This window comes from Ochotona princeps, chromosome 1, assembly GCF_030435755.1.
Source record: "Ochotona princeps isolate mOchPri1 chromosome 1, mOchPri1.hap1, whole genome shotgun sequence".
Taxonomy (NCBI): Eukaryota; Metazoa; Chordata; class Mammalia; order Lagomorpha; family Ochotonidae; genus Ochotona; species Ochotona princeps.
The window spans coordinates 92,027,478-92,055,288 of NC_080832.1; the positions used below are offsets into that span (position 1 = coordinate 92,027,478).

Below are 27,811 nucleotides of genomic sequence, written 5' to 3' on the forward strand. Positions count from 1 at the left end.
AGATATGGCATCTGAGCTATCAGACTAAATGGCTACCCAGGACTTTAGTATAAATATCTTATCAGGCAAGAAATATTTATTTGATCCTGTGAACTTATTAAATGGATCCTAGGAAAGATTATTCTTTTGATTAGATGTTTATGAAGAAGATTACAACTGAATCATGTAATGTATACCTCTATGCTTACTAGTTATTGAGCATGATTTCAGTTAGTCAAGCGGTGTGCTTTTGGTTTTGGTCGTGGTGATGTTGGGAATTATTACAGTAGAATCTGGAAGGGCAAAATAAAAGTATTTGGAGTAACAATACCAGTACTGCATTATCTACAAAACATTATGAACAATTTATGATCTGTTCTTTTAAAATAAAAACAGGGGAGCTCCTATGGTGGTACAAGCCGATTAAGCTGCCACCTTCAAGCCAGCATCCCATTTGCAAGGGCCTGATTAATTTCTGACTGCTCTGCTTCTGATTTAGCTCCATGCTAATGTGCCTGCACAGATAGCAAAAGATGCCCATGTGCTTGAACACCTGACACCCACATAGGAGACCAAGATAGAATCCCTACCTCCTGGCCTTGGCCTTGTCCAGCCTTTGCTGTTATGCCCATTTGGGAAGTGAACTAGTGGATGGAAAATACCTCTTTCTCTTAATCTGTTATTCTGTCTTTTAGATAAACAGATATGTATCTAAGTGAATGCTATTCTTAGGTTGAAAAGCAGAAATATGTTCTTTCAGTAGAGTCGCACTGTAAGAGCACTGTATGTAGGTCTGTGTACAAAACCATTGGACATTCATGAAAAGAAGTGTGACGAAGGCCTCTCCAAAAGCAACTGATGATGCTTGTTATGTCTATTAAAGGTGTTTGGCTTTTGTTCACTTTGTTGTAGGCTGTAACAAACTGGTCATATACTTTGAATTAGCACTCAGAGACCATATTCCTGTCTTTAACAGAGGTGAAAGTAATTGGAAATTTCTTAGGAAATTCCAGGAGTAAAGAGAGTAACACAAGAATTAGGACCAGAGGAGAGAAAATTATAGTGTAGTTAATGATACGAGGTGGGAGCATGGGAAATGGAATGAGGATTTTAAAAAGTTGTTTGCAATGGAATTATCAGTATTATCTTTATGCTCTTTTGTGATTTTCAAGTGAAATTTCTGACCTCCCCCCTGATCAACTTAACATGAGTAAGTATTTTAGGACATTTTGAAAAATAATGAGTTTCATGATCAAATTGACAGCTAAATGCTTAGGTTCAAAAGCTGTAAGAGAATACTTAATGGCATGTCTCATTTGGGGCATTTTTCTTGAACATTTGGGCAAGATGAAGTGCATAGCTGTCAGCTAACTGGACTTCCTGTTTCATAGTTTTGGGGATGAGAAGCATCACAACTATAGCCTCTCCCTGAAACATGCGTGGGAATAGAGAATAGTACTACATGAAACCATTTGCTTTAGGAATACATTTTGAGCATGTGAGAGAAATTATACAAACCACTCCAAGATCAACATCAAATATTTTGAAAGAGCAGTATTTTTGGAACAGCCTTTTGCAAACAGGATTAGGTGTAAACAATGTGAAGTAAGTGCTACATAAGGACCTCGAAAATGATCATTTCATCATTACTGATGGGCACTTAGTTATTAAGAGATGAGAGAGAGCTACAGGTTCCTGTTTTGTAAAATGAGGTACATCACATTATCTGACATTAAGTGTAGTTGTGAAAGATAATGCATCAAAAGTAGTTTTAATGTTAGTCATTTCAAAAGAAAGCAATATCAAAATCATAGCTCCTGCAGTACTGCCATTATTATTATAAAAATTAACTAAGAAAAGTACAATAATCTGAGCAAATGGAGACTCCAAAGTGAGCTATGTCAGCCAGTGGTTTCTGGAGAGATTCCATCATGCTTGTAATGGCGAGATTGGCAGCAGTTCAGAACTGTTGAACTATCAAAACCACTTGAGCAGTGCCCTCAGAGCATGCGCCACGTGAGGGACCCTGGAATGGGTGGCAGGCCGAGTGGGGATTTTCCCTTTATCTCCCCATTTACCCCAGATGCAGAAAAGAGAGAGAGAATGAATGAATTTGGGAACGGTGATCTTACCCAGCTTCCTTTTAACTCTTGATCCGCTGTGCCCTAATCAACTATGTAAAGATTATCAAAATAAAATAATAATTTAAAAAGTACAATAAAAGGCAAACATTATCTCTTATAGATTTTTTTAAAATACATTTATACTTTTCAGAAATTTTTTTCCAATTCATTTGTGGAACTTTTCAGTTCTTAGGTCAATTGAAAAATTGCCGGTTACTTTCTTTTTTTTTAATTTTAATCTTTTTATTTTGAATTTTATTGTACACTTCCATGGGGTCTAGGGCCAATTACTTTTATATGAGAAAGTTTTGTAGAAAATAAAGCATGTATTATAATCCCTAAGACAATATCCCTTATATATTTCTTTAACAATTACTCATGCCAGTGTGCTGCAACAGATTCTCTTTAATGCCATTCTTTTCTCTATGAAATGTTGAATAAAATCTGATATGGTTCATTGACATTTTACTTTGTAGGGCATAATACAGGGTAGTATAATCATGTTAGCTAGCCTTGATAAAGACTGGGAAAAAATAGTTTATCAACCAGTATTCATTCTTACATTTTCTTAGGATACATGAAGTCCTATATTTTATATATACACCTGGCCACTCAATCTGAGACCATACTCACAGGTTTCATTGCATCCAAGGCCATTATGTCAGTATTTCCTTACCAGAGATGTTAAAGGACTGTAATATGCAATGTTTGAAACACTTCCTTGAAAAGAAAAAATTGCCTTTATTTTCTTTCTCCTTCCCATTTAGTAGAAATCAGTAATGATGATGGGAAGCTCACTCCATCAAGATGGATGTGAGCCACATTCTAGTGGTCACTTGGACGATGAAAGGATGCGGCAGGAGCTGTAGGTAAAGGTCTGAGAAGTTAAACCAGGCCCTGTCACTTCCTACAGCCTGGTTGTTTACTGGTTAAAACATATAATCTACAGCTCAACAATGTTCACGAATAGGGTGATTCAACAGAAATATCATTTGAGTCATGCATGTGATTTAAAATGTTTTAGTAAATGCTTTCAAAATAAATATAGGGACAGTCATTTGATGCATCAGGTAAGAACTTCAAGTCATATTTCTTGCAAGAATGCCTGGTTCAATCCCAGCTCTGCTTCTGATCCTGCTTTCCACTGATGAGCACACCTTTAGTTAAGGTTCTCATCATGAGAGCACAATGACTTATATAGAAGGATGATGAGGGAATAACCGAAGGAAATCCATGTTTAAAAGGCATGTGGCATTCATAGTTATTAATCTGTTGAGCTTAACATTCTAGATATCTATGCAGGTTCAAGTTTGCAATTCTTACTTGAGTGGCACACCTCATTAAACATACTTTGTAAACTTTGGCTAGCAAGTGAACCAATAAATAGCTTAGGAAGAAATGAGAAACAGTCACTAGCAAGAAATCTGTTACTACTCCAGCACTTACTGTCAAACCAGGTTGGCCCCAAAAGCAACGAGCAGCTTGCACCCTAGCAGGACCCAAAAAGAAAAAAAATGTTGATATAATTCTTGAGTGCATTTTAACTTGGTCGAGTGCTGCTGCTGCTTCCCAACCTGAGAATCAGGCACTAAAAAACTAAGCAAAGCCCTTACAGTACTGTTTTGATGTAGGAAGTGAAGTGCAAAGTGTATTCCCCGGCTAATATTACAGTGATCCGAGTGGCTCAAGGTGTCTATAGAGGAAATCGGAATACCTTTGCATGTTTCCTTCATGTTTTAATGCACTATACTCTTCAGGGAAACATTCAGATTAGCATGGTTATACAGTTGACTTATCTGAAGTCAATAGCAAACAATTTCATTTATCCAGGTTAAGTCTATTGTCACTTTTTCATTTAATCTTCATGTAGAACCATAAATTACTTCTTCATTTCATTGGTTTGACATACAGTGAAATAACTGCTTCTTGTTTTATTAACAGCTGCTGAGGATAAGAACATAAACACAGTATAATTTATGCTAACCTTATAATAAGAGTTTGCTTCCTTGAAATTCTAACGCATGCAAATACACTTTCAAAAAATACCTTGACTTTAATTTGTCTTTTAGCTTCAGTTTCTTAATCCAAAATATGTGAATATTTGCAATGCTTCTGTGGTTGTAGGTGATATGTATAAAATAATTGCTACACAGGAACAAAAATACGTTTCATTGGACTGCATTTTTTCATAGCTGCACTGAATCTGACTCACATAATGGCTTGGGCATGATACTATGAAAAGTCTTATCCGATAGAAATGTATTATCAGGGCCCGGCAGCGTGTCCTAGCGGCTAAAGTCCTCACCTTGAACGCACCGGGATCCCATATGGACGCCAGTTCTTATCCCGGCAACTCCACTTCCCATCCAGCTCCCTGCTTGTGGCCTGGGAAAGCAGTCGAGGACGGCCCAAAGCTTTGAGACCCTGCACCCGCGTGGGAGACCTGGAAGAGGTTCCTGGTTCCCAGCTTCAGATTGGCACGCACTGGCCTGTTGCGGCTCACTTGGGGAGTGAATCATCGGGTGGCAGATATTCCTCTCTCTCTCCTCCTCTCTGTATATCCGGCTTTCCAATAATAATAAAATCTTTAAAAAAAAAATGTATTATCAGTGAAGCAGGAGCTATGTAGCTTACAAAGAATTGAAGCCAGCATAAAGCTTAACTTCTGTCTCTTAAACATATCCATCTTGAACAGAAGAAGGCAAAAATTTGTAGAACTGCTATGAATATAGAGCTTGACTATAATCGGGAATCATGGAAACAAAGGTTGGGAGATAAGCCTTTTGCCTTCTTAGCTCTCCTTTTATCACAAGCAAGTAATGCTTCCACAGCTGAATGTAGCTCTAAGTTCTGATTTTTTCTTAGGCAATGTAGTAATACTCATTTGTTTATCATCTCAGAATAGTAACATCAGATATAAAAAACATTTTTCCCAAAAATACCGAGATACACTAAAGAGTTAATAGCATTTCTGTGACTTTCTAGGAGTTTCAACTTTTCATTTAGCTGATTAAAATCTGTTGTAGATAATTGTGGTAGTTTTTTTGCAATCATTCAAATTTTCAAAAATGATTTTGAAACCCTTAAATGGCTTGTAGCAAACTTTTATTTCTCCAAGGGTTTCTCTCCACTTGTGGAAAATTTGCTGTGATTACACCCTTCTGTCAAATACCCAGTAAATGTCAAGTCAATGCAAAAGGAATAGATTTGTATTTCTAAAAATAACCTCTCTTGCAGGAAGAAGAATTAAGGAAGAGTGGGGAAGCCAAATATGCCCACTTGAGTGATGAACTTCATGTGTTAATTGAAGTGTTTGCGCCACCTGGGGAAGCTTACTCACGTATGAGTCATGCATTGGAAGAGATTAAAAAATTCCTCGTTCCTGTAAGTATTTTTCATTTTTTTACAAAGATGTTTCTAAGTTTCTGCTTTAAATGGTCTTTGATATTCAGACTTTTTTATAGAAGGAAAACTTTCGCATAGTGATTACATAATGTGATTTCCACAGTGTTAATGTAAACAAAGTGGGAATAAGAAACAGCATAAGATCTTTCCATACATCACATAGTGATGGTTTCACAGAAGTACTGTATTCCTCTTGAGGACACTGCTCACCATCCCTGTTGGAGTTCATGGATGTGAAGTATAAAGCAAGTGCATAAACATAAATGTATAATGGAAGTTGTACTAATTTCTTATGTCTTCATCACCTGACATGTACAATTATAGTTAGAGAATGCATAGTGGGGATGGAGAGGTTAAATATGTAATATTTATAATCAACTAATGTATGTTTCTGTGATGATATTCTGGCTGATTGTAAAACATATCAAATAATTTAGACATTTGTGGGTTTTAAGTAAAAATTAGAAAAAAAAAACAATTACTGCACTCGGAGCAAATGAGATTATTCATTCAGACAGGCAGTCAACTCAGGATTTCCAATTCAGTAGAATTTTTCTACTGACCTCGTAAGAAACAGAGGAAGCTATAAGTGAATCAAGCTTTACTGAAGGTTGACAATTTAACATGCTAGGAAAAGGCTGCTAGAATATAAATCTCATCAGGCTTAGTGTGTGGAGTAAGATGATGACAAGAGAGGGCTGAGCGACATTTTCTGGAGTTTATGAAAAGTCTTCAGCAGAGACAGATTAATTTACAAAATGAACATGTAGATTTCCAAACTAAACCATAAAGTCAGAGGAAACGATGGGCAACATTCATTGATTTGCATTGAATTTTGAGAATGAGGAAAGAAAGAAAAATCCAAACTGCAGAGGTTTCAACATCATGATAGCATGATACGTTATTTTCAGTAATCTAATTGGTGGAGAGTTCAACTAAATGGCATCAAGGGATAAAGTAACCATGTGGGGCACATTGTTGTGACCTGTGACTGTGATGGCCCACAAGTAAAGTCCCACATGTAGAATGAAAATCCTACTTTGCCACGTGTAGCCTGTCTCTCCCCATGAGTGTACTTTCTGCACACCCCACTGCTCAATTCTAGTTCTTTGGATTTGCTGAACCATGTTCATCCAACACTCCAAGCTCATTGTTGACTAAAGGCCTTGAAATAAACCTGCAAATTGCTGGCAAGGTTATCTCCTTGTCATTTCAGTATCAGTTCAAATGTTACCTTTGTAGGAAAACATTCCTCAATTACACCATCTATCATGAAACTCTGCTCCATTTTTTAAAACAATTCCAATTACCATTCTTAGCAATTCATTTTCCCATATACCTTAGTCCTCTTTACTCACTTTCTTTATAGATCTTACTGCCTTCCAGTATGCTCTAAATATTTCACATAATTATTGTTAGTTTCCCTGCCAAAGTGTTGATGTCATGAGAGCTACTGTGATATCTTCTTCAAGGCTGCATTAGTTAAGTGTGCCATCAGTGTTCGCTGTGTACTGTGCTTGCCTCAGCCTTAACAAAGGGTGTTGTCATTCTTACCATAACAAAACCTATAAGGAACAAACGTCAATTGCCAATATTTTAATCTTATGGAATCACTTGGTGACTTAGCCGTTTTTGTGTGTGTGTGTGTATAACATTTAGTATTAAAGTCCACAGACATATCAAATCAGCTGGACATGAATATTTAGAATTTTTGACAAATGATGGCTAGTGAGGGGAATACCGGAACAATAAAGATGGGTTAACACAGTGCAGGAGCCTGAAATTCTGCTGACATTGTGTACTGTTACAAAACAGAATATCCTTCCATGGTTATAAATTCACTTTCTTTTTCTTCATGTGTGTTATCTAAAATTTGCCCAACTTACCCTTTGTCCAAGTGTTGTACTTATTGAAGATTCCAACTTTGAAATATACAACTCCTCATAGAATATCTCACTGTTTAAGAATGTTGGGAAACACCCTTTTGAAATTGCAGCACTTTAAATTGATTATTAATGGGAAAAGATTTATTATTGCACTGGTAGGGACATTTATATCAGAACTGTATGAATGGGAACCCCTAGTGCTCTATACCCTTAGTAACCTGTGAGGAATTTCTAATTTTTCAACCCTAGCCAATAGGCTACTTCAAAATAATGTTTCATTTTCCTAAATTATCTGATTGTTGCCTTCAGTTAAAGTGGATTAGCAAGTTTAGTTTAATGGTTAAAATATAGTTCATTGTCTTATCAGAGCTTAAGAGAAATGCCACAAGATTTTTCTTAATGTATGTTTGTATATGCTTTCATAAATAACAATGAAAGGAGTTATTTTTACACAGATAGGAAATTAGATTTAGGTCTCCAATAACAAATTACTTCTTTACTTACCTCAGTAACTGTTATTGACATAGTTATGAAATTAACAGATGGAGGCTCTCTCTATATGTTTCTTTCTGTCTCTCTGACTTTTTCAAAATATATACATAAAGCTTTTTTTTGAAGGATAAAAAGTACAATCAGATTTTGTAAAAGGAGATCAAATTGTATATAAATTTTAATGAGAATGATAAAACAACACTGATTAAATAGAAAATGATAAATCTAGAGTCAAGAAATTAAATTTTACAGAACTAGAAAATCTAGAGTCAAGAAAAATTTTAGTCAAAAACATCACGAAAGGTGAAAATGAATTATTTCAGGTTATCAAACGAGAGGAAGAAATGGTTAATTTCTTGAAGATATTGATGACCTATAGTCACAGATTCTGTTTCATACTGAAAATCCAAAAATACAAAATAGGAAATTTACATTGTTCTCCATATCATATTCTGAAACTGGTTGCTTTTTCAAAATTATGTTTTCATGGAATGTCTTTTGTTTAAGCAGTTTTTTATAAATAGCTAAAATTGCAGTGACACAAAATACACCTATACTTATTCCTAACTTCCCTTCCTTGATCACTGGCTTTTATTTGATTAGTTGATATTCTTTTCAGCAAGCTACAATGGAAAGATATTTGGTTAATCTAGACTGTACATTTGATATACATAAAGCATAGCAAAATCCTTAATTGTCCAGAAGAAATACTCTCTCATTTATAATCCTTGCTACTATTGTTTTTGTTTCTTGTCTGTTCTGCTTCGTCTATGTTGTATTTGTAAGGATGCTTATACACCCATTCTTTGAAGTGAATCGATGTACTAAGTGATCTATACTCAGCGTGCTACAAATAGTTCTATTTTTCGGAAACCATTGTTCTCATTATTTATGAAGTAACTAAATAACATTGTTTTCCATGTCAGTTTCCTCTAAGAAAAGCCTTCAGTTAGGGATTCCAGTTTTCAAAAACCCGGTTATATTGACATTGTTCTTGGAACTACAAATACAATACAAATCCTAATTCCTCTCCTGTGGCGAGGCAGGATTTGTGGCCTGGGAAGTAACAGTGGAGAAGGAGGTGTGTTCTCTTCCCCTGCCTCCTTCTGTGTTCCCTACATGCCATTTCCTTTGTTCCCAGAGCTTTGTGAGTAGCCATGAATAGACAGATAGAAGGTGATGAAAAATTAGAAAATGAAAAGCTGTAAGATAGTTCCGCTAGTAACCTGATACTTCTGATTGATTTACATTTTCATTTCAAAATTTCCTTCATATGAAATATGTATATGATGGAGTAGCTGGAATATTTTAAAGTCAGTACCTGGAGATTCTTCCAAGTCTCTTATATGGTTGCACTGACCACTGGACTTGGGGCAACCTTCACTGCTTTTCCAGATGCATAAGTAAGGAGCTGGATGGGAAGTGGAGCATCTTGGAAGCATATTGACATGCATATGAAGATGCTGGTATTGTATGCAGAGGCTTAACATACTGTGCCATGGTGTTGATCCCAGTATATTGTTTTTGTTAATTGACTTTTTGTTTCCTTCTGTTTCTTCATGAAGTAATTACTCTGTGATCTGAACTATTTCTTGTGCATTTCTGGTCATGTTTTCTCAGTCCTTTGGTGATCTATCTGATTTCTGGGAAAAGGTATTCTGGCTACTCTTGTTTTTTAAGTGTCTTCAGCAACACCAATCCTTCACAGTAGGAAAAAGTTAAGTAGTCTTTCCCACATGATCTAAAAATATGAAGCCTGAAAATCTTAAAACAAAAAAGCCTTGTGGTAAAAAACTTCGAAACATCTCTGACCTCTAATCTCCTTGACCCCTCCCAGACTCAGGAGCCAACCTGTTCAGGTTGTTTTTGCCCTCCTCTTGGTCAGATTGCCTAGGCAAATTCAGCTAGCTCTGGGTCAGGTTTCTGTTGGGTAACGTGTAGATTTTTGTGATTTATATTATCCCAGATACCCAGCCTTCGATTACCATTCTGGGATTTTCAACACTGATCTTTATGCATTTACTCATCCCGCAAATGTTGAAAGTTACCAAGCAGTTCTCTTAGCTAGACTTCCCAGAGAATCCAAAGACTGGTGTGTGTATATAAAAATGTCTATCTTGTGACTTATTACAAATATTCCACACTAAAGACGTATCACATTCTAAACAAACACACATAATCATTAGTTTATAGTTTGTAATCCAACAAAGTTACATTGGATGATTTAACATGCCTGTGTGTGAAAAGTTTATTTTGCTATGCCACAATCTTACAATTCTGTAGTTTTGTTGAGCCTCATCTAGGTAACAACCATGTTATATCCTTCTCATACTTGCTGCAAGAAAGAACTAATTAAACCAGCTGTGGCATTCTGGGAAACTCACTGCCAGAATGCAGCACTTTCCCCTTCCTCATTAACTTTGGCATGTCAGTATCTTGGTTCAGCTGAGATTGAGATCCTCAGAAATGATGATCCAAAACATTTTTTTGAACCATGTTTCTTAAATTTATCTGATGTTTACTTACACAAATGCTCAGTTTTGTTTGCATTTCCTAAGAATGTTTATCTTGAAGTAAAATAATCCAGATATGTCTAATATGGATAAACTGCAAAATAGGAGTTAGCAGTAAGTTAACAATGATGATTTTGTAGTTTCAGAAAATGCGTGAACAACTGTTACCTTTTCTCCCCTTTTTATTATATTGATCAGCTTTGGTATTTCATTGTTACTGAGATCTATTTTTAGAATAAAATCAGTTCTCCTTAAAAACATTTCAGTTACTGTACATCACCTTAAATGAAAAGTAACAATACGAAATCAACAATAGGAAGAAAAACAAATTTACAACACCATGAAATTAAATAACATGCTACTGAATGACTATGTGTCACTGAACAAATGAAAAAGAAAATAAGGAACCTTCTTGAAGAAAATGATGCTACAGTATGATCTGAGTCATTGAATAATTTAATCACAAGAAACTGTTTTTGAAGAGGTGAAACAAAAACAAAAATATCAAAATCAATACAATATAGTTTCCGCTGATTTTTGTTGGTGAAATGTGTCTCTTCTAGACAACAAATAGATGGGTTTTGTTTTTTAATCCAGTCTACTAATCTGTAATGTTTGATTGAGCTTAAGCCATTTACATTCAGGGTTAATATGTATGGGTGGTAATTTGGTTCTGTCATTTTAGGGATGGGTTGTTCATTGATTCAGTCTTTTTTTGTCATTTTAGTGGGATGTTCTTCCCATTTGCCTTTGGTTTTGGTATGTGCTATTCCACTTCTCTGTCAAGAGAACATCTTGAAGTATCATTTGTAGGGTAGGTTTGGAAGAGGCAAAATCTTGTAACTTTTCTTTACTGTGGAAGAATTTTATTTCATTTTCAAATGCAAAAGAAAACTTTGCTGGATATGTTATTCTGGGCTGACAATTTTTTTTCTTTTACAATCTGGAATATGTCACTCCATTCTCTTCTTGCCTGTAGAGTTTCCTGTGAGAAGTCTCCTGTGATTTGACATTCCTTTATGTCAATTGATTTTTTTCACTTGCGCATTTAAGGATCTTTTCCTTATGTTCAATTGAAGAGAGCTTGATAATCATGTGTCTTGGTGATCAAGCCTATTGGGAGTTCTGTGTCCCTCCTAGATCTTGTTTCCCAATTCCTTCTCTAAATTAGGGAAAATTTCACTTATTTCATTAAATATATATTTTTAATTGAGATAAATTATTTTATTTGCAATATTACAGGTCCAAATTTTAATATTTAAAGTATTGATTTTTTATATATATATTTTTTTATTCATTGATTACATTGTATTATGTGATACAGTTTCGTTGGAACTGGGAATCACCCACCCCTCCCCCCGCACTCCCCCCATGTGGAATGTTCCACCTTGTTGCATATCCACTGATCAAGTACAGTTGAGAGTCCCTCTTTGCAAGCATAAACTAAACATAGTCCAACATCTTATAGTCCAATCTAGTTCCTCAGCTTCCTGGGGAGACCCTGTCTGGTCCGAGGGCAGAACCATCAGATTATCAACCCTATCAATTAAAGGCTCCAACATACCCTCAGCAACAATTAACTTCGTTGTGTAACTAATAGTTATAGTATTGAGTAAACAGTATGTTAAAAACAATTGCAATTTATTAACCATCTTCTGTGATCACCTCACTGTCAATTCAGTTTTAGTTTATACACAACATATAACATAATATACATGAAATAACATGTTTTACATAACATCATATCCTCTTAACGCAAACATGTGGTATCTGACCTTTTGGGATTGGCTCATTTCCCTTAGCATTATGGTTTCCAGTTTGGCCCATTTGGCCACAAAGAACTGCATTTTGTTTTTTTTAATAGCTGAGTAGTATTCCATGGAGTAGATGAACCATAGCTTTCTTATCCAGTCTTCTATTGATGGGCATTTCAGTTGCTTCCATGTTTTTGCAATTACTGATTGTGCTGCTATGAACATAGGGGTGCATGTTGGTTTCTCATAAAACAGGTGTTTTGGGTATATTCCTAGGAGTGCTATTGCTGGATCATATGGTATGTCGATTTTGAGTTGTTTGAATGTTCTCCATACTGATTTCCATAGAGGCTGTACCAGCCTGCAGCCCCACCAGCAGTGGAGTAGGGTTCCCTTTTCCCCACAACCTCGCCAACAAGTGTTGTTGGTGCTTTTATTCATGTGGGCCAGTCTTACTGGCATTAGGTGCTACCTCATTGATGTTTTAATTTGGATTTCCCTTATTGCCAGGGAACTTGAGCATTTTTTCATATGTTTACTTGCCATTTGGGTTTGTTCCTGTGTGAAGTGTTTGCCCATTTCCCGTGCCCATTTCTTGAGTGGCTTGTTTGTTTTGACATTTTGGTTGTTTTGTAGCTCTTTGTATATTCTGGAAATTAGCCCTCTGTCACCTATATCATGCGCAAAGATCTTCTCCCATTCTGTGGGTTGCTTTTTTACTTTGTTGATTGTTTCTCTAGCTGTACAGAAGCTTATTAGTTTGATGAGGTCCCATTTGTTTATTCTGCTTTTGATTGCTAATGCTTTTGGTGTTCTTTTTAGGAAGTCAGGACCTACCCCTAGATCTTGTAGAGTATTTCCAACATTTTCTTCCAAAAGTTTGAAGGTTTCTGGATGTAGGTTTAGATCTTTTATCCATTTGGATTTGATCTTAGTGTATGGTGAGAGATGTGGGTCGATCTTTTTGTTTCTGCATGCTATTAACCATTTGTCGCAACAGCATTTATTGAACAGACCTTCCCATTTGCCTGGATTGTCGTTTGTCTTTTTGTCAAAGATTATTTGGCTGTATTTGTGTGGGTTCCCATCTGGTGTTTCTATTCTGCTCCATTGATCTTCTTCTCTATTTTTTTTGCCAGTACCAGGCTGTTTTGATAACCACTGCCCGATAGTATGTCCAGAGGTCTGGGACTGTGATTCCCCCTGCTAACTTCCTGTTCTTGAGAATGGTTCTAGCTATCCGTGGTTTTTTGTGTTTCCAGATGAACCTTTGGATCATTGTTTCCACTTCCATGAAGAATGTTTTGGGCAATTTGATTGGGATTGCGTTGAACGTATATATTGCTTTTGGCAGTATAGACATTTTAATGATACTGATTTTACCTATCCAGGAGCATGGGATGTTACTCCATCTTTCTAGATCTTGTTCAATTTGTTTTTTAAGCAGTTTGTAGTTTTCTTCAAATAGATCTCCTACATTTTTGGTTAGGTTTATTCCCAGATACTTCATACTTTTCTGTTATTTTGAACGGTATCTTGCTGGTTAGGTCTTTTTCCATCTTGGGGCTATTTGCGTACACTATGGCTGTTGATTTGTGTTCATTAATTTTGTACCCTGCCACTCTTCCAAACTCTCGTATAAGATCTAGCAGTCTCTGTATTGAGTCTCTTGGGTCTTCTATGTAGAGAATATGTCATCTGCGTATAGTGAAAGCTTGACTTCTTCGATTCCCATTTGGATTCCTTTGATTTCTTTTTCTTGTCTTATGGCCTCAGCGAGTACCTCTAGGACTATGTTGAACAGCAGCGGAGAAAGGGGACATCCTTGTTTTGTTCCAGATTTCAGTGGGAAGGGTTCCAGTTTTTCTCCATTCAGTATGATGCTGGCGTTGGGTTTTTCATATATTGCTTTGATTATGTTGTGGATTTTTCCATCTATGCCTACCTTGGTTAGGGTTTTTAGCAAGAAGTGGTGTTGGATTTTGTCAAAAGCTTTTTCTGCATCTATTGATACTATCATGTGGTTCTTGTTTTGCAATGTTTGGATGTGGTGTATCACATTTATGGATTTCCGGATGTTGAACCATCCCTGCATTCCAGGGATGAATCCTACTTGATCCGGATGAATGATCTGTTGGATGATTTTTTGAATTCTATTGGCTAGGATTTTGTTGAGAATCTTAGCATCAATGTTCATCAGAGAAATAGGTCTGTAGTTTTCCTCCTCTGTTGGGTCTCTATCGGGTTTTGGGATTAAGGTAATGTTGGCTTCCTAGAATGAGTTTGGGAGAGTTGCCTCTTTTTCTATTGTATTGAAGAGTTTGTAAAAGATTGGGGTTAGTTCTGTTCAGAATGTTTTGTAGAATTCTGCAGTGAAGCCATCTGGGCCTGGGCTTTTCTTTGTTGGGAGATCTTTAATCACTGATTCAATCTCTGCTTCAGTTATGGGTTTGTTCAGGTCGTTTGTTGCCTCTGGGCTAAGTTTTGGCAAGTTGTATAAGTCTAAGAACTTTTTCATTTCTTGGTGGTCTTCTGATTTGTTGGAGTACAGTGCTTTGTAGTAGCTTCTAATGTTCTTAATGGTTGTAATGTCTGTTGTTATGTTGCCTTTTTCATCTTTGATGCTGTTAATACTTGCTTTCTCTTGTTTTTTCTTTGTCAGTTGGGCCAGTGGGGTGTCTATTTTGTTTATCTTTTCAAAAAACCAGCTTTTTGATTCATTGATTTTGTGTATAGTTTTTTTTTTGTTTCTATCTGATTAATTTCCTCCCTTGTTTTGATGATTTCTTGTTTCCTGTTGTGTGTGGGGCTCTTCTGCTGTTGTTTTTCCAAATCCTGGAGGTGTGTGTTTAGTTCCTGTATTTGGCGCCTCTCTTGGGCCTTGACATGGGCTCCAATTGTGATGAATTTACCCCGCAGCACTGCTTTGGCCATGTCCCATAAGATTTGGAATGTTGTGTCAGAGTTTTCATTGGTTTCCATAAATTTTTTGATTTCATCTTTAACTTCTGCTCTGATCCATTGTTCGTTTAATAGCATATTGTTCAGCCTCCAAGAGTTTCTATATATCCTGGGGCATTTTGAATTGCTAATTTCCAATTTCATTCCGTGGTGGTCTGAGAAGGTACATGGTATGATTCCTATCTTTTTGAAGTTATTTAGGTTTGCTTTGTGTCCTATCATGTGGTCGATCCTGGAGAAGGTGCCATGTACTGCTGAAAAAAATGTATAATCTGTGGCCTTGGGGTAAAAAGTTCTATAAATATCTACCAAGTCCAGTTGTTCTATTGTTTGTATGAGCTCTGTTGTTTCTTTGTTGAGTTTTTGTTTTGTTGATCTGTCTATTGTTAGCGGGGTGTTAAGGTCACCCACTATTATTGTGTGTATATCTATTTCTCCTCTTAAGTCTGTAAGTAATTGCTTCACGTAGCTAGGCGCGTTGAAATTTGGTGCATATATATTCAAAATGATAATTACTTCCTGATGTATCAGTCCCTTCACCAATATATTATGACCTTCCCTGTCTTTTTTGATGTCTGTCAGCTTGAAGTCTGTATCATCTGAAATTAGAAGAGCTACCCCAGCCTTTTTTTCTCGTCCATTGGCATGAAATATCTTTTTCCATCCCTTCACTTTAAATTTCTTAGAGGCTTTTCTGGTTAGATGTGTCTCTTGTAGGCAACAGATTGTTGGGTTCTCTTTCAGGATCCAGTCTGTTAATCTATGCCTTTTGATTGGTGAGTTTAGGCCATTTGTGTTTAGAGATAATATTGAGAGGAATTGATTTTGGGCTTCCATGAGTGTGTGTAAGTGTGCAAGTGTGTATTTGCGACTATTAGAATCTCTGCCTGGTTGACTATCCTCTTATGGATTTTAGTGGGGAGGTCTTCCCATTTTCCATCTTTGATTTTGGTTTTCATTTTTTCTCTCTGGGTTTAGCACCTTCCTGAGGAGGTTGTCTAGAGCTTGTTTCATGCTACTGTATTCTTCTAGTTTCTCTTTGCTGTTGAAATATTTAATTTCATTCTCGAATACAAATGAGAGTTTTCCGGGTACATTATTCTCGGTTGGCAGTTGTTTTGTTTCAGGATTTGAAAGGTTTTACCCCACTCTCTTCTTGCCTGGAGCGTTTGTTCTGATAGGTCGGCTGTGATTCTGATTTGCCTTCCTCTTGTCTTAGAATTGTTTCCTTGTATTCGCTTGAAGGCAGCTTGAGGACCACATGTCTGGGTGAGGATCGCTTTGGGTCGAATCTATTGGGAGTTCTCTGACCTTCCTGGATTTGTGCTGCATTTATATTTCCAGTATTCTGGTAGTTCTCCTGTATTATCTCATTGAACACCCGTTGCAAGCCTATCTCCTTTTCCACTCCCTCTGGCAGGCCTATTATTCTAATATTTGATTTTTTGAGGTTGTCTTTCATTTCCTATATGGATTATTGGCTTTCTCCAGATTTGTCTCCAACTGTTTGATGAGCTGCTGCCTTTCATTCTGAATGTCTTCCAATTCTGATATTCTGTCCTCTGCTGTGTTCATTCTGTTGGTTAGGCTTTCAATTTTGTGTTCTATATCAAGTATTCCCTTTTTGACTTGATTTATTTCTGCAATGACATGGTTTTCGAATACCTTGGACTCTTTCCAGTGCTTCTCACTTTCTCTGATGAATCTCATCACTAGTTTCTTATATTCCTTATCTGATAATTCCTCTGTGTCATCATCTTGCATCTCAGGTATTGAGATTAGTTTTTGGTTGTTTTGGGGGAAATGCTTGATCTTTCTTCTGAGTCATTACCTTTTCTGATACTTCTCCTCATTGTGTTGTTGTTTCTTGCCATTTTGGGATTTTAGCCTCTGCCTTGCTTGTCTGGAGCCGTTGCCCTCGGTGCTATAGCTTATAGGAAGTGTGACCCAGCAACTGCTGTATGGAGTGTTGGCCTAAGTATACTTCTTTTTACTCTATTGGGGACAGCAGATGATGGTGAGGTGGGTGTTGATTGGCTTCGTTTGCGCCTGGGTTTATAGCTCTGCCACTTGTCTCCGTTGTAGCTAGTTGGTTGGGTGTTGTTCAAAATTCTCGCGGCATGCTGTGTCCTCTTTTTTCCTTTTTATGGTTGTCTCTCCATGCTGTGTAGATCTTCTTACTTCAGCGAACTCCAATGACCTTCCTACACCTATCCCCACAATTCTGTGTCTCCTGGTTTGTTTCTCTGCTGGATCGGTTCCCCTCTGTCCCCACTCTGCCCTACACCGTCTCTCTATGGTCGGCCATCTTCCCGCAATCCTCGTTAAATAAATTTGTAAAACCAGTTTCTCCTTCTGCACCTTCTGGTACTCCCATAACTCTTATATTAGGCTTCTTAATGGTGTCTTTCAGTTCTTGAATACTTTTTTTGGCCTAATCCAGCTCTGCTTATAGCTGTTTGTTTGCTTCCCCCTGATGACAGGAAATATCTTCCAATCCTGAGATTCTTCTGCTTGCTTCATTCTATTTTGGAGACTCTCCACTGTACATTTAATTTACTCTGTTGTGTTCTTAATTTCTGATATATCAGCCTTGACTTGCTTTATTGCTGCTATTGCTTGTGTAACATATTCCTTAAATTCTTTGAACTCTTGTATGTGCTTCTCATTGTTGATCAGAATCTTTAAAATGAGTTTTCTGAATTCTGTGTCCCCCCATTTTCTCGATGTCTTCCTCAGTTAACTCTGAGGTTGGCATAGGGTCTTGCTCCTTTGCAGGGGAGTCTTCAGAAATATTCATTTTGTCTTTGTGCCTTCTTTTACTCTTGGTCATTGTACTTCTAGTTATCAGATTATTCTCCTTGGGGTAGGTTTCTAAGCTGTGTCACCCACAGGTCTACAGTTTGATTTTACTTATTGCAGTTGGTACACAGCTCTTCGCTTGCAGCCAATTGTGCCACTCCCTCCAGCAAGTTCCAGGTCTGGGTTCTTATGTTAGATTTCCACCATGGTCGCCATAGCCCCAACTCCTGGCTCACCACTCTCCACCTCCTGTGATATCATGCTGAAGTTGCACTGTTGTCTCTGCAACCAGTTTCTTACACTTCTGGTTGGAGCAAGCTCCAGGATTAGGTAAACACCAGGTGTCCTTTTTATCTAGGTTGTTGGTGGTGCTGATCTTGCCGAACCTGTTCTCTGTTAGGTCTGGGTGGACCTATTTTGATCCATACGGTGCCACAGTTGGCATTTTCCTGTGGAACCTGTGCAATCCATGGAATTCGGTGATTATTGTGAGCTCAGCATATGCGCAGTTCACTGTTGTCCCCTGTCCTAAAACTTTTGTCACACTGTACAAAATGGTGCCTGAAATGCCACTACTAGAGTTCTTGATCTGCTGGCCATTAGGTCTGAGGGCTACCCAGACCTATCTTGGGTGGAACCTGCAGAATGCCACATTGCTGCAGTTCACTGAGTCAGAAATGAGTTCAGTCCTTTCCCTTGCCTTTGTCTCCTTAAGCAAAATGGCACAAATCTCAGCTGTAGGGGCTGACTGGGCTGTGAAATCCACCCTGTTCTTGCACTGCCCTTCTGGGACCTGCCGCTTTGCCTCTGTTCCTGGTCAAATTAAACAGACCAGCAGCACGGACAATTCTTTGTCTGGATTCACCTCCCAAGATCCCAGTTAAAGTCCCTCCCGACCTGGTTGCTGGTGGAGTTCCAGCTGCTGCTGCTGCAGTTCAGATTGCTGTTAGCTGAATGCTGCTGGAGTATCAGTCACTGCAACACCATACTGTTGTTTTTGCTGCTTTCCTGTCATAGTCTCCAGGTGCCCCTCTGCTGTTGTTCTGTCCTCTCCTATTTCCTCGAATGTGTCCTCTCTGCTTCCTCCTGATTATATGTTTCTGTGCAGGCCCCGGTCTCCCAAGGATTAACTCCACAGCTTAACTTGTTTCTCAGAGCATAACAGGATTGGTAATTTTGGCCTGATACATATAGCCACTGGCTTAACCGCAAGTTCCTGCTTCCTATTGTCAAGTTATCTGCCAAGGGATTGGATAAAACTCAAGGGATTTAGGGTGGCCACTAGAGGATTGGATAAACACTGGGAGGAACTGAAGGGATTTAGGGTTGCCACTACTGGGAGGAACTGAAGGGATTTAGGGTGGCCACTACTGGGAGGAGCTAAGCAGAGTATAAAAGAAAGTCTGGAGTTGCAATAAAGATCAATCTGTCATCGATCGGCATTCGGTGTACTGCGTGTTGCCTTGTCTTGTCTCTCTGCGTTGTCTGCGTTGCAACCCTAGTCCCTCCGCTCAGCTCGGGGTACGTGGCGACGAGGGTGTTGCCAACATCTGGAGGTTCCCACCGAGATTGAGAAAGAGAGGATACGACGAAGGGTCGTCCCAAGAGTCTGGCCAGCTGATTCAGGTAAGTGGGACGTATTGTAAGTCTCTGCTAAACTGGTAGGAGAGGGAGTTTCATTTTGAAATAGAGTCAGGTTTTAGTTTTATTTTGAAATACAGTTAGGTTTTAGACTTATTTTGAAATATAACTAGGTTTTGGATTTATTTTGTAAGTTTTCGATTAATTTAGAAGTATAGTCAGGTTTTAGATTTATTTTGAAGTATAGTGAGGTCTTGGTGTTTAATTTATCCGGTGAAAAGGACGATAAAATGGGTTCTGCCTTCTCCCGGGATAAATTGGCCACCGAGCTTGAAGAACTTCTACGTCAACTGGGGATGCCAGTTAAATTTAAAATGATTAGAAATTTTGTTAAAGCCATTCAATCTAGCAGTCCTTGGTTTATTGTTTCAGGCAACTTCAATATTCCCGATTGGGAACAGGTTAAGGCCAATTTACAATCCTGTTTACAAAAAGACCCAGATAATTTCCCCATTGTTAACTTTTCTTTGTGGCGCTTAGTCCGTGATTCATTATTTACTGATAAAGTGAAAGTTGAGAGACAGTTAAGAGAAGTACAGACTACTTTTGAAGCAATCCAGGGGTGGGAAGTTCTACGGTCCTTGGAAGCCTGGAACGAGGCGGCCTCGAGTGAAACCACCCCGAGTGAGACCTCTTCTTTAGAGGAGAGTGAGGTCTCTTCTTTAGAGGAGAGTGAAGCCTCTTCTTCAGATGAGAACGAGGCCTCTTCCTCGGAAGAGAGTGAGGACAAACGAGATGAGGAGGCTTTCTTAAAGCGGAAAATTAAGGATAAAGAGAAGGTTTTCTTAAAGCGGGAAATTAGGGACATTAAAAGAAAGTTAAAGAAAGCAGGAATAGGTGCACGTTCCTCTGGCAAATTGTCCAGTTCAAGACCACCTCCTTATGCCCCTAATTTTGTGACCCCTACCGCTCCTCCTGAGGAGGATGCCGCGGGCCATTCACCCAATAATTACCCCACACGGCCATGGAATGACGGCCTCACTGATCAGCCGGTGGGTGGGGTTCGATGCTTCCCTGTAATAGAGGTCCCAGTTCGAGGGGGTCCCCCTCGCCGGGAGCATCAGCCCCTTCAATTTAAAGACCTCAAAAATGTAAAGCAGGCTGTTAAAGATTATGGTGCCCAGGCACCCTTTACTCTTGCACTCATAGAATCCTTTTCGAGTTTGAATCTTACTCCTAGTGATTGGATGCAATTGTGCCGCTCTGCTCTCGATGGTGGTGACTTTCTCCTATGGAAAGGGGATTTTCAAGATAGGTGCAGATTTTTTGCTGAGCAGAACGCGGCTGGGGGACACGCAGATCGAAGCCTTGAAATGCTTACTGGCACTGGACCTTTTGAGGGCATCCAACAACAAGTTAATTATGACCTAGGAGTTTATGCACAGATAGCAAATGCAGCCCTTGGAGCCTGGAAGGCCTTACCTAATGCTAATACAGGAGACCAGCTTTCCAAGGTCTTGCAAGGCCCTACAGAACCTTTTCAAGAATTTGTGGACCGTATTATGCAGGTTGCTACTAAGATCTTTGGTAACGTGGAGCCAGCAATGCCAGTAATTAAGCATATAGCCTTTGAGAATGCTAATAAATATTGCCAGGATGCTCTCAGGTTCCACAGAGATAAGTCCCTGCATGATTATCTCAAAATCTGTAGACATATTGACTCCACCCATGCCCTTGGGCAAGTGATAGCAGCCGCTGTTCAACACCCTCAGCCCCACCCTAGGGCGCCTCCCAAAACCTGTTTCAGATGTGGACAGCCTGGACATTTTAAAAAACAGTGCCCCAAAATTCTGCGACAAGGAAGATCACCCCCACAATCCTTGCAGGCCCCAGATCTTTGTCCAAGATGCCGTAAGGGCTATCATTGGAGCAGTGACTGTAGGTCCAGATATGATGCCCAAGGCAATCCCCTATCGGGAAACGGGGTCAGGGGCCCGCTCCGGGCCCCCCAACCTCAGGTGTACGGAGCCCAGCAGACACCTGTAACTTCCGGAACAGCGCAGACTCCTTCCAGAGTCCCTCTCCCAAGGCGAGGAACACCGACATTTCAACCCTCCTCAGAGCAACACCAGGTAGCGCAGGACTGGACCTCTGTGCCACCTCTGGAGAGGTATTGACCCCGCTCCTGGGACCCCAACGGATAAAAACAGGAGTCAGGGGCCCCTTACCTAAGAATACCTTGGGCCTGATCCTAGGAAGAAGTAGTGCTACTATGCATGGAATCAGAGTACTCCCAGGAGTGATAGATGAGGATACTCCAGCAGAAATAGAGGTCATGGCAGAATCAGCCAAAGGCACTATAATCATTCCACCTGGAGCTAGATTTGCCCAGCTGATCTTGATCCCCAAGGTTCCAACTGACAACCCCATTCTTAAGAGAGATAGACAAGGAGGATTTGGACATTCTGGCCCCTTGGCATGTTGGGTCTCCGACATGCAAACCCGACCCACCTTACAGTTAGAGATAGAAGGGAGAAAATTCACAGGTTTACTTGATACCGGAGCTGATAGTACAGTTATATCCCAGGCACAGTGGCCAAGTTCCTGGCCATTAGAGGCCACCCCAACCGTTCTCCAAGGGATAGGAACTTCTCAGCCACAGAAAAGTGCCAGGTTGTTAAGGTGGAAGGATCAAGAAGGGCATTCAGGAGTTTTCCAGCCGTATGTCTTACCACATATTCCTATCAACCTGTGGGGACGAGATTTGTTGAGTGCCATGAATGTTGTATTGACCTCTCAGCCTGTGCCAAATATGCTTAATAGACAGGGATACTTTCCTGGAAAAGGTTTGGGCAGACATCTTCAAGGTGACCCCCAACCAGTCTGTGACAGGGTTAAAAATTAGAGGCTGCAATTGAATTGGTAAAGGAACAGCTTGAGAGAAATTAAAAGAAGCCCATTGTTTACAGGCCTTTGCCTATATTTTAATATAACTCACAAAACAGGCATTCCTTATAATCCTCAGGGTCAAGCCATTGTCGAACGTGCCCTGGAAAGTTCAGCTTGCTCAGCTGACCCTTCAACTCCTGTGTGTCTGTGAAGTCAGTTTAAAGATAACTGGGGAATGCTCATCTTTCATTCGCCTTTTATGTAGCTCCTACAGAGCGCCATTGGCTTCGCCCTGCTAATGAGAATAAAGGCCAAGTAAAATGGAAAGATCTGGCCACAAATAAATGGCGAGGACCAGATCCAGTACTAACGTGGGGGCGAGGCTCTGTTTGTGTTTTTCCCCAGGATGAAGAAACACCTAGATGGGTTCCCGAGAGACTTACACGACAAATCTCCTTGGCTCCAACTCAACATGATCCCACTCCTAATGATGTTCTTGCAGGATAGGAGACCCTGACAGCAGTGGTGCAACTTCCTGATATCCTGCCCATGGGAAACGCAGATCTCCAGCTGCTCCCCGATTTACCATCATATATGTGTTACCCCTGTGAAATGGCATTTAACTGGCAGCATGGATGTTTTAGGAACAAAGCGGAATCTTGGCCATGAGGCTGATGGTCATAGCCATGATTGCAGTACTGTTTAGTCTTCTTTGCCGCCTATGCAGGCAACAAGCCTGGGAGCAGGTCATTATTTGACAAACCATGATGGTTTTAGCTGTGGAAAATCCTAGCGCTCAAGTTTGGCTGAACATGGTGTGATGGGCAGCCAGAGACGGGTAAGATCTGGCAGCGCTGATGACCAACCTAAGACAGGGATTCCCCAGGTGGGGCTCCCCATGACGGGTAAGGCGTCAACTGACTGCTGGACAACCTAAGACAGGCGTCCATTAAAAAAAAAAAAAAAAAAAAAAAACAAAAAAAGGGGGACATGCAGGCCCCGGTCTCCCAAGGATTAACTCCACAGCTTAACTTGTTTCTCAGAGCATAACAGGATTGGTAATTTTGGCCTGATACATATAGCCACTGGCTTAACCGCAAGTTCCTGCTTCCTATTGTCAAGTTATCTGCCAAGGGATTGGATAAAACTCAAGGGATTTAGGGTGGCCACTAGAGGATTGGATAAACACTGGGAGGAACTGAAGGGATTTAGGGTTGCCACTACTGGGAGGAACTGAAGGGATTTAGGGTGGCCACTACTGGGAGGAGCTAAGCAGAGTATAAAAGAAAGTCTGGAGTTGCAATAAAGATCAATCTGTCATCGATCGGCATTCGGTGTACTGCGTGTTGCCTTGTCTTGTCTCTCTGCGTTGTCTGCGTTGCAACCCTAGTCCCTCCGCTCAGCTCGGGGTACGTGGCGACGCGGGCGTTCCCAACATTTCTGTGTCCCTTTAAACATGTCCTTACCCTATTCGCCCTCTCGATTCTATTTTTATAATTTCTAATTGGCATGTCATACTGGTATAGTTTTGTGTGGTACAATGTAGTATTCCCACACAAGTGCCCAACATGAACTGACCAAATCAAGCAGTGATCATTTCCATATCATTTCTTCTGTTTAGAGACTATCAATGTCTCTCTTCCAGTTGTGTGTAAAACATATAATACAATTATTGGAACTGTAGTCATTCCACTGTGCTATGCAACACTGGAACTTGTTACTGCCATGTAATATTTTGGTAAATATTATCCAGTTTCCCTGCATCATCCCTTGCCTGACTCTTCATGCTCTCCGTGCTAAATGTAGGACAGCATTTTTTCACTTCAAGAAATGATGGGGAATATTTGTCTTTTTACATCTAGCTTAACATAATGATCCCAAGCTCCATCCATGTTGCTGAAAATAGCAGGATATTGGGTTGTTTTTCTGGCTGAATGATATTATTTTGTGTATATAGACCACAGTTTCTTTATCCATCTGTTAGATATTTAGGTTGGTTTCATATACACTGTTATGAATTCTGCGTCAGTGAACATGAGACTGCTGTGTTTTGTTGACAGACTGATTTCATTTCCTTCAGATATATACCAACAAGTGGGAAAACCTATACCCCAGATCTAGTAGAACTGTTTTTAGTTTTCTGAGGAACCTGCACTCTGTTGACTATATTGAGGGTATAAATTTACAATCCTACCAGAGATATTTAAGAATTTCCTGATCTACACCTTCTTGACACTCTTTATTTGGTCAATTAGGTAGTAATTCTAACTAGAGTAAGAGGATATTGCATCATGTATTTTTCAACTGCATTTTCCTTAGTATAAGCATGTCTTCAAAGAATTATTGGGCATTTGTATTCTTCTGTGAAATATTTTTTCAGATCCTCTGTTCATCCCATAAATAAAATGTTTGGAAATAAATCCATGGTCAAAAACATCATGTATTTTCCTTTTTTTTTAAAAAGATTTATTCATTTTATTACAGCCAGATATACACAGAGGAGGAGAGACAGAGAGGAAGATCTTCCGTCCGATGATTCACTCCCCAAGTGAGCCGCAACGGCCGGTGCGCGCCGATCCGATGCCGGGAACCTGGAACTTCTTCCAGGTCTCCCACGCGGGTGCAGTGTCCTGAAGCATTGGGCTGTCCTCAACTGCTTTCCCAGGCCACAGGCAGGGAGCTGGATGGGAAGTGGAGCTGCCGGGATTAGAACTGGCGCCCAAATGGGATCCCGGGGCATTCAAGGTGAAGACTTTAGCCGCTAGACCACGCTGCCGGGCCCAACATCATGTATTTTCAATGAATTTATACAATTTCCATAAGAGAAAATATGATATCCTATAAATATCTACCTCTAAATTCTAAATGCACACATGTTTACACAGTTTTATGGAGATATAGTTAAGTTAACGTGTACAAATACCTGTGAGGACCTTTTGCCAATGACAAAACTATGAAAACCTCTATTTGGAAATTCAAAGAATTCATTTAGGTGGCGAATATATCAGTTAAACTCTTCTTTGCCATTAACACAACTCTAAGTGTTTAATTTAGTATTCTATTCAGTGAGAAGTGTTAAGTAGTGGAAGTTTTGTTTTTTCTCTTTTTCCATACTTATTTTAGTGACATTTATTTAGAATCCATGGTCTTCTTGCCATTCTGGTAGGTGTCATGTAAACATTCTTTTCTTCAGTAGTTTGGTATGTGGTTAAGGGGACTGAAGTTGAGCAAGATTCTTGAGTTGCAAAATAGTTTCCTCAAATAGTAGAATGTTTTCCACTTAGAAGAATACAGTATTGAAGAGCTCCTCTCTAGATGCCTAGAGTTATTTTTCTCAACATCTGCATTTAGTGGCAAGGTGGTTGATAATGACATAGCTAGATTTCAATAAAAGGTGAAAATTATCACTTTTGAAAACATATCTGATTTATTTGATAAAAATCTCATTTTTTGAGAGTAATATTTTACTGCTGTTGAAATTATGATGTTATAAAGCAATTTTTCAAATTCTACCTTATATCCTAATTTATGCAGACATCTACCTTTTGAGTTATCTCCTACCCTGTTTTGTTTATAGCTCCTTTTAGTATAGATTTTCAAAAGCGATAAAGCAGAGGAGTGGTAAAAATGTATATTTTAGTTAACAAAAATATCTAATCTTGTGTCCGGCATAGTAGCCTAGTGGCTGATATCCTCGCCTTGCATGTGCCGGGATTCCATGTGGGTGCTGGCTCATGTCATGGCTGCACCACTTCCTGTCCAGCTCCCTGTTTGTGGCCTGAGAAAGCAGTCAAGGATGGCCCAAAGCCTTGGGACCCTGCACCCATGTGGGAGACTCAGAGGAAGTTACTGGCTTCAGATCAGATTGGCTCAGCTCTGACTTTTGTGGCCACTTTATGGGGGAGGGTGACCCAAGTTCTTTCTCTCTCCTTTTTGTAAATCTGACCTTCCAATAAAGATGAATATATGTTATAAAAAATTCTAATCTTGCAGAGAATACTGCAACATGCAGAATATTAAGATAAAAATATATGTTTGGCTGAAGGTAAATCAGGGATATCTGAATTTTGCTGCTTATAATGCTAATTATGAAAGATGGGTAAATGAGTCCTGAAAAAAGTGAATACGTAAAATGAGAAGAATGTTTAAAATGTTTTCAAAAGAAACTGAAAATATAGTTATTTTTAGCTAACCGTCTCTTTACATTCTACAAAGAACCATTTCCCCAAATGACCCACATCAAGTAATGTGAAATTGAAATAATGAATTGTGGGGGCTGCAGGAGGGAGCGTCTTGCTCAGATCCCGATCCCAGCCACCATGTGCTCATGATGAGCTGGGCCCAGGCCTACCTGGATTCGGGGGCTGCTTCCTTTCGGGGTGAGTACACTGAGGGGGGGAGTCACTGGGATTGGGTGGGTCTGGGGCCCACACACTGCCGTCATTGGGCAGTGGGCGGGATTGGGGTGGGGCACGACCTTGGGCCTGTGGGTTTAAACTTCCGGGAGGCTGCTGGGGGCTGCAGGAGGGAGCGTCTTGCTCGGATCCCGATCCCAGCCACCATGTGCTCATGATGAGCTGGGCCCGGGCGGCCAGTGTGCCATTTGGCTCCAGGCTGTGCCTGCTGGCCGCCCGTCTATGGAACTCTGGGGTGTTGGTTGTCCGAATCGCTGCTTAGGTAACTCCAGGCTGATCCCACTGTTTCCGGATCTGAGTCAGTCCTAAAGATTCCCAATGCCAGTAACTCTTCATTTGAAGAACTTCTAATCACTTAACAATGCTGAGCGGTGAACACCTATCATGCAAAAGATAAGGCTCAGGGCTTGTCTAGCAGGATATTGTTTTGACTGACATGATGATGGTTCAGGAGACTGGTCACATTAGGCAGGGCCATAATATTAACTAGCACTCTAGAACCTTATCCTGGGGTAGATTCTGTGCAGGATGTGTGGGCCACACCCTGTGGAAAGTTTAGCCCCATTGGTAAACCTAAAAGTTTGGGTGGTCATGGACTAAGCTAGGTGTGACCAAGGAACCTGCCATCAATCACAGGTAAAGGGACCCGCAACAGTCTGGACTGGGCAAGGCAGCAGTACCCAAATGTGCATCCTGAATAGGGTGTGGGGTGGGCCGGGCTGCAACATTCACCAGCTCATACAAGGCCAAATAGAAGGCCAGAGTATGCCGGGTACTGGCTTAAAACCCAATGGCATGTATGTGAACTGGATCTGGGAGTAGATCAAGTGGAAGAACTTGGGAAACTCCTTTGGCGAGTCATAGCTCTCGTTGGTGAACACGTCGTCCAGATCTGGGGGTCGGACAAGCAGGGCATAGTAGCTCCAAAATGTGTAAATTGGTAATGGAAAGGAATGTACTGGGCAGGACTGAGCAAACCTTAGCCTACAAGCAAAACTAGAAACCAGCATG

At 39.9% G+C, this 27,811-nt stretch overlaps 1 protein-coding gene across 1 annotated transcript in view; it reads left to right on the top strand.

Moving 5' to 3' along the window:
* The window catches only part of KHDRBS2 (KH RNA binding domain containing, signal transduction associated 2), a 522,250-nt gene that overhangs the window by 252,485 nt on the left and 241,954 nt on the right, over window positions 1-27,811 (top strand). Inside the window, exon 4 of the mRNA XM_004580477.2 lies at window positions 5,340-5,486. Within this exon, the coding sequence (XP_004580534.1) occupies window positions 5,340-5,486 (147 nt within the window). The remainder of the gene's footprint in view (window positions 1-5,339; window positions 5,487-27,811) is intronic.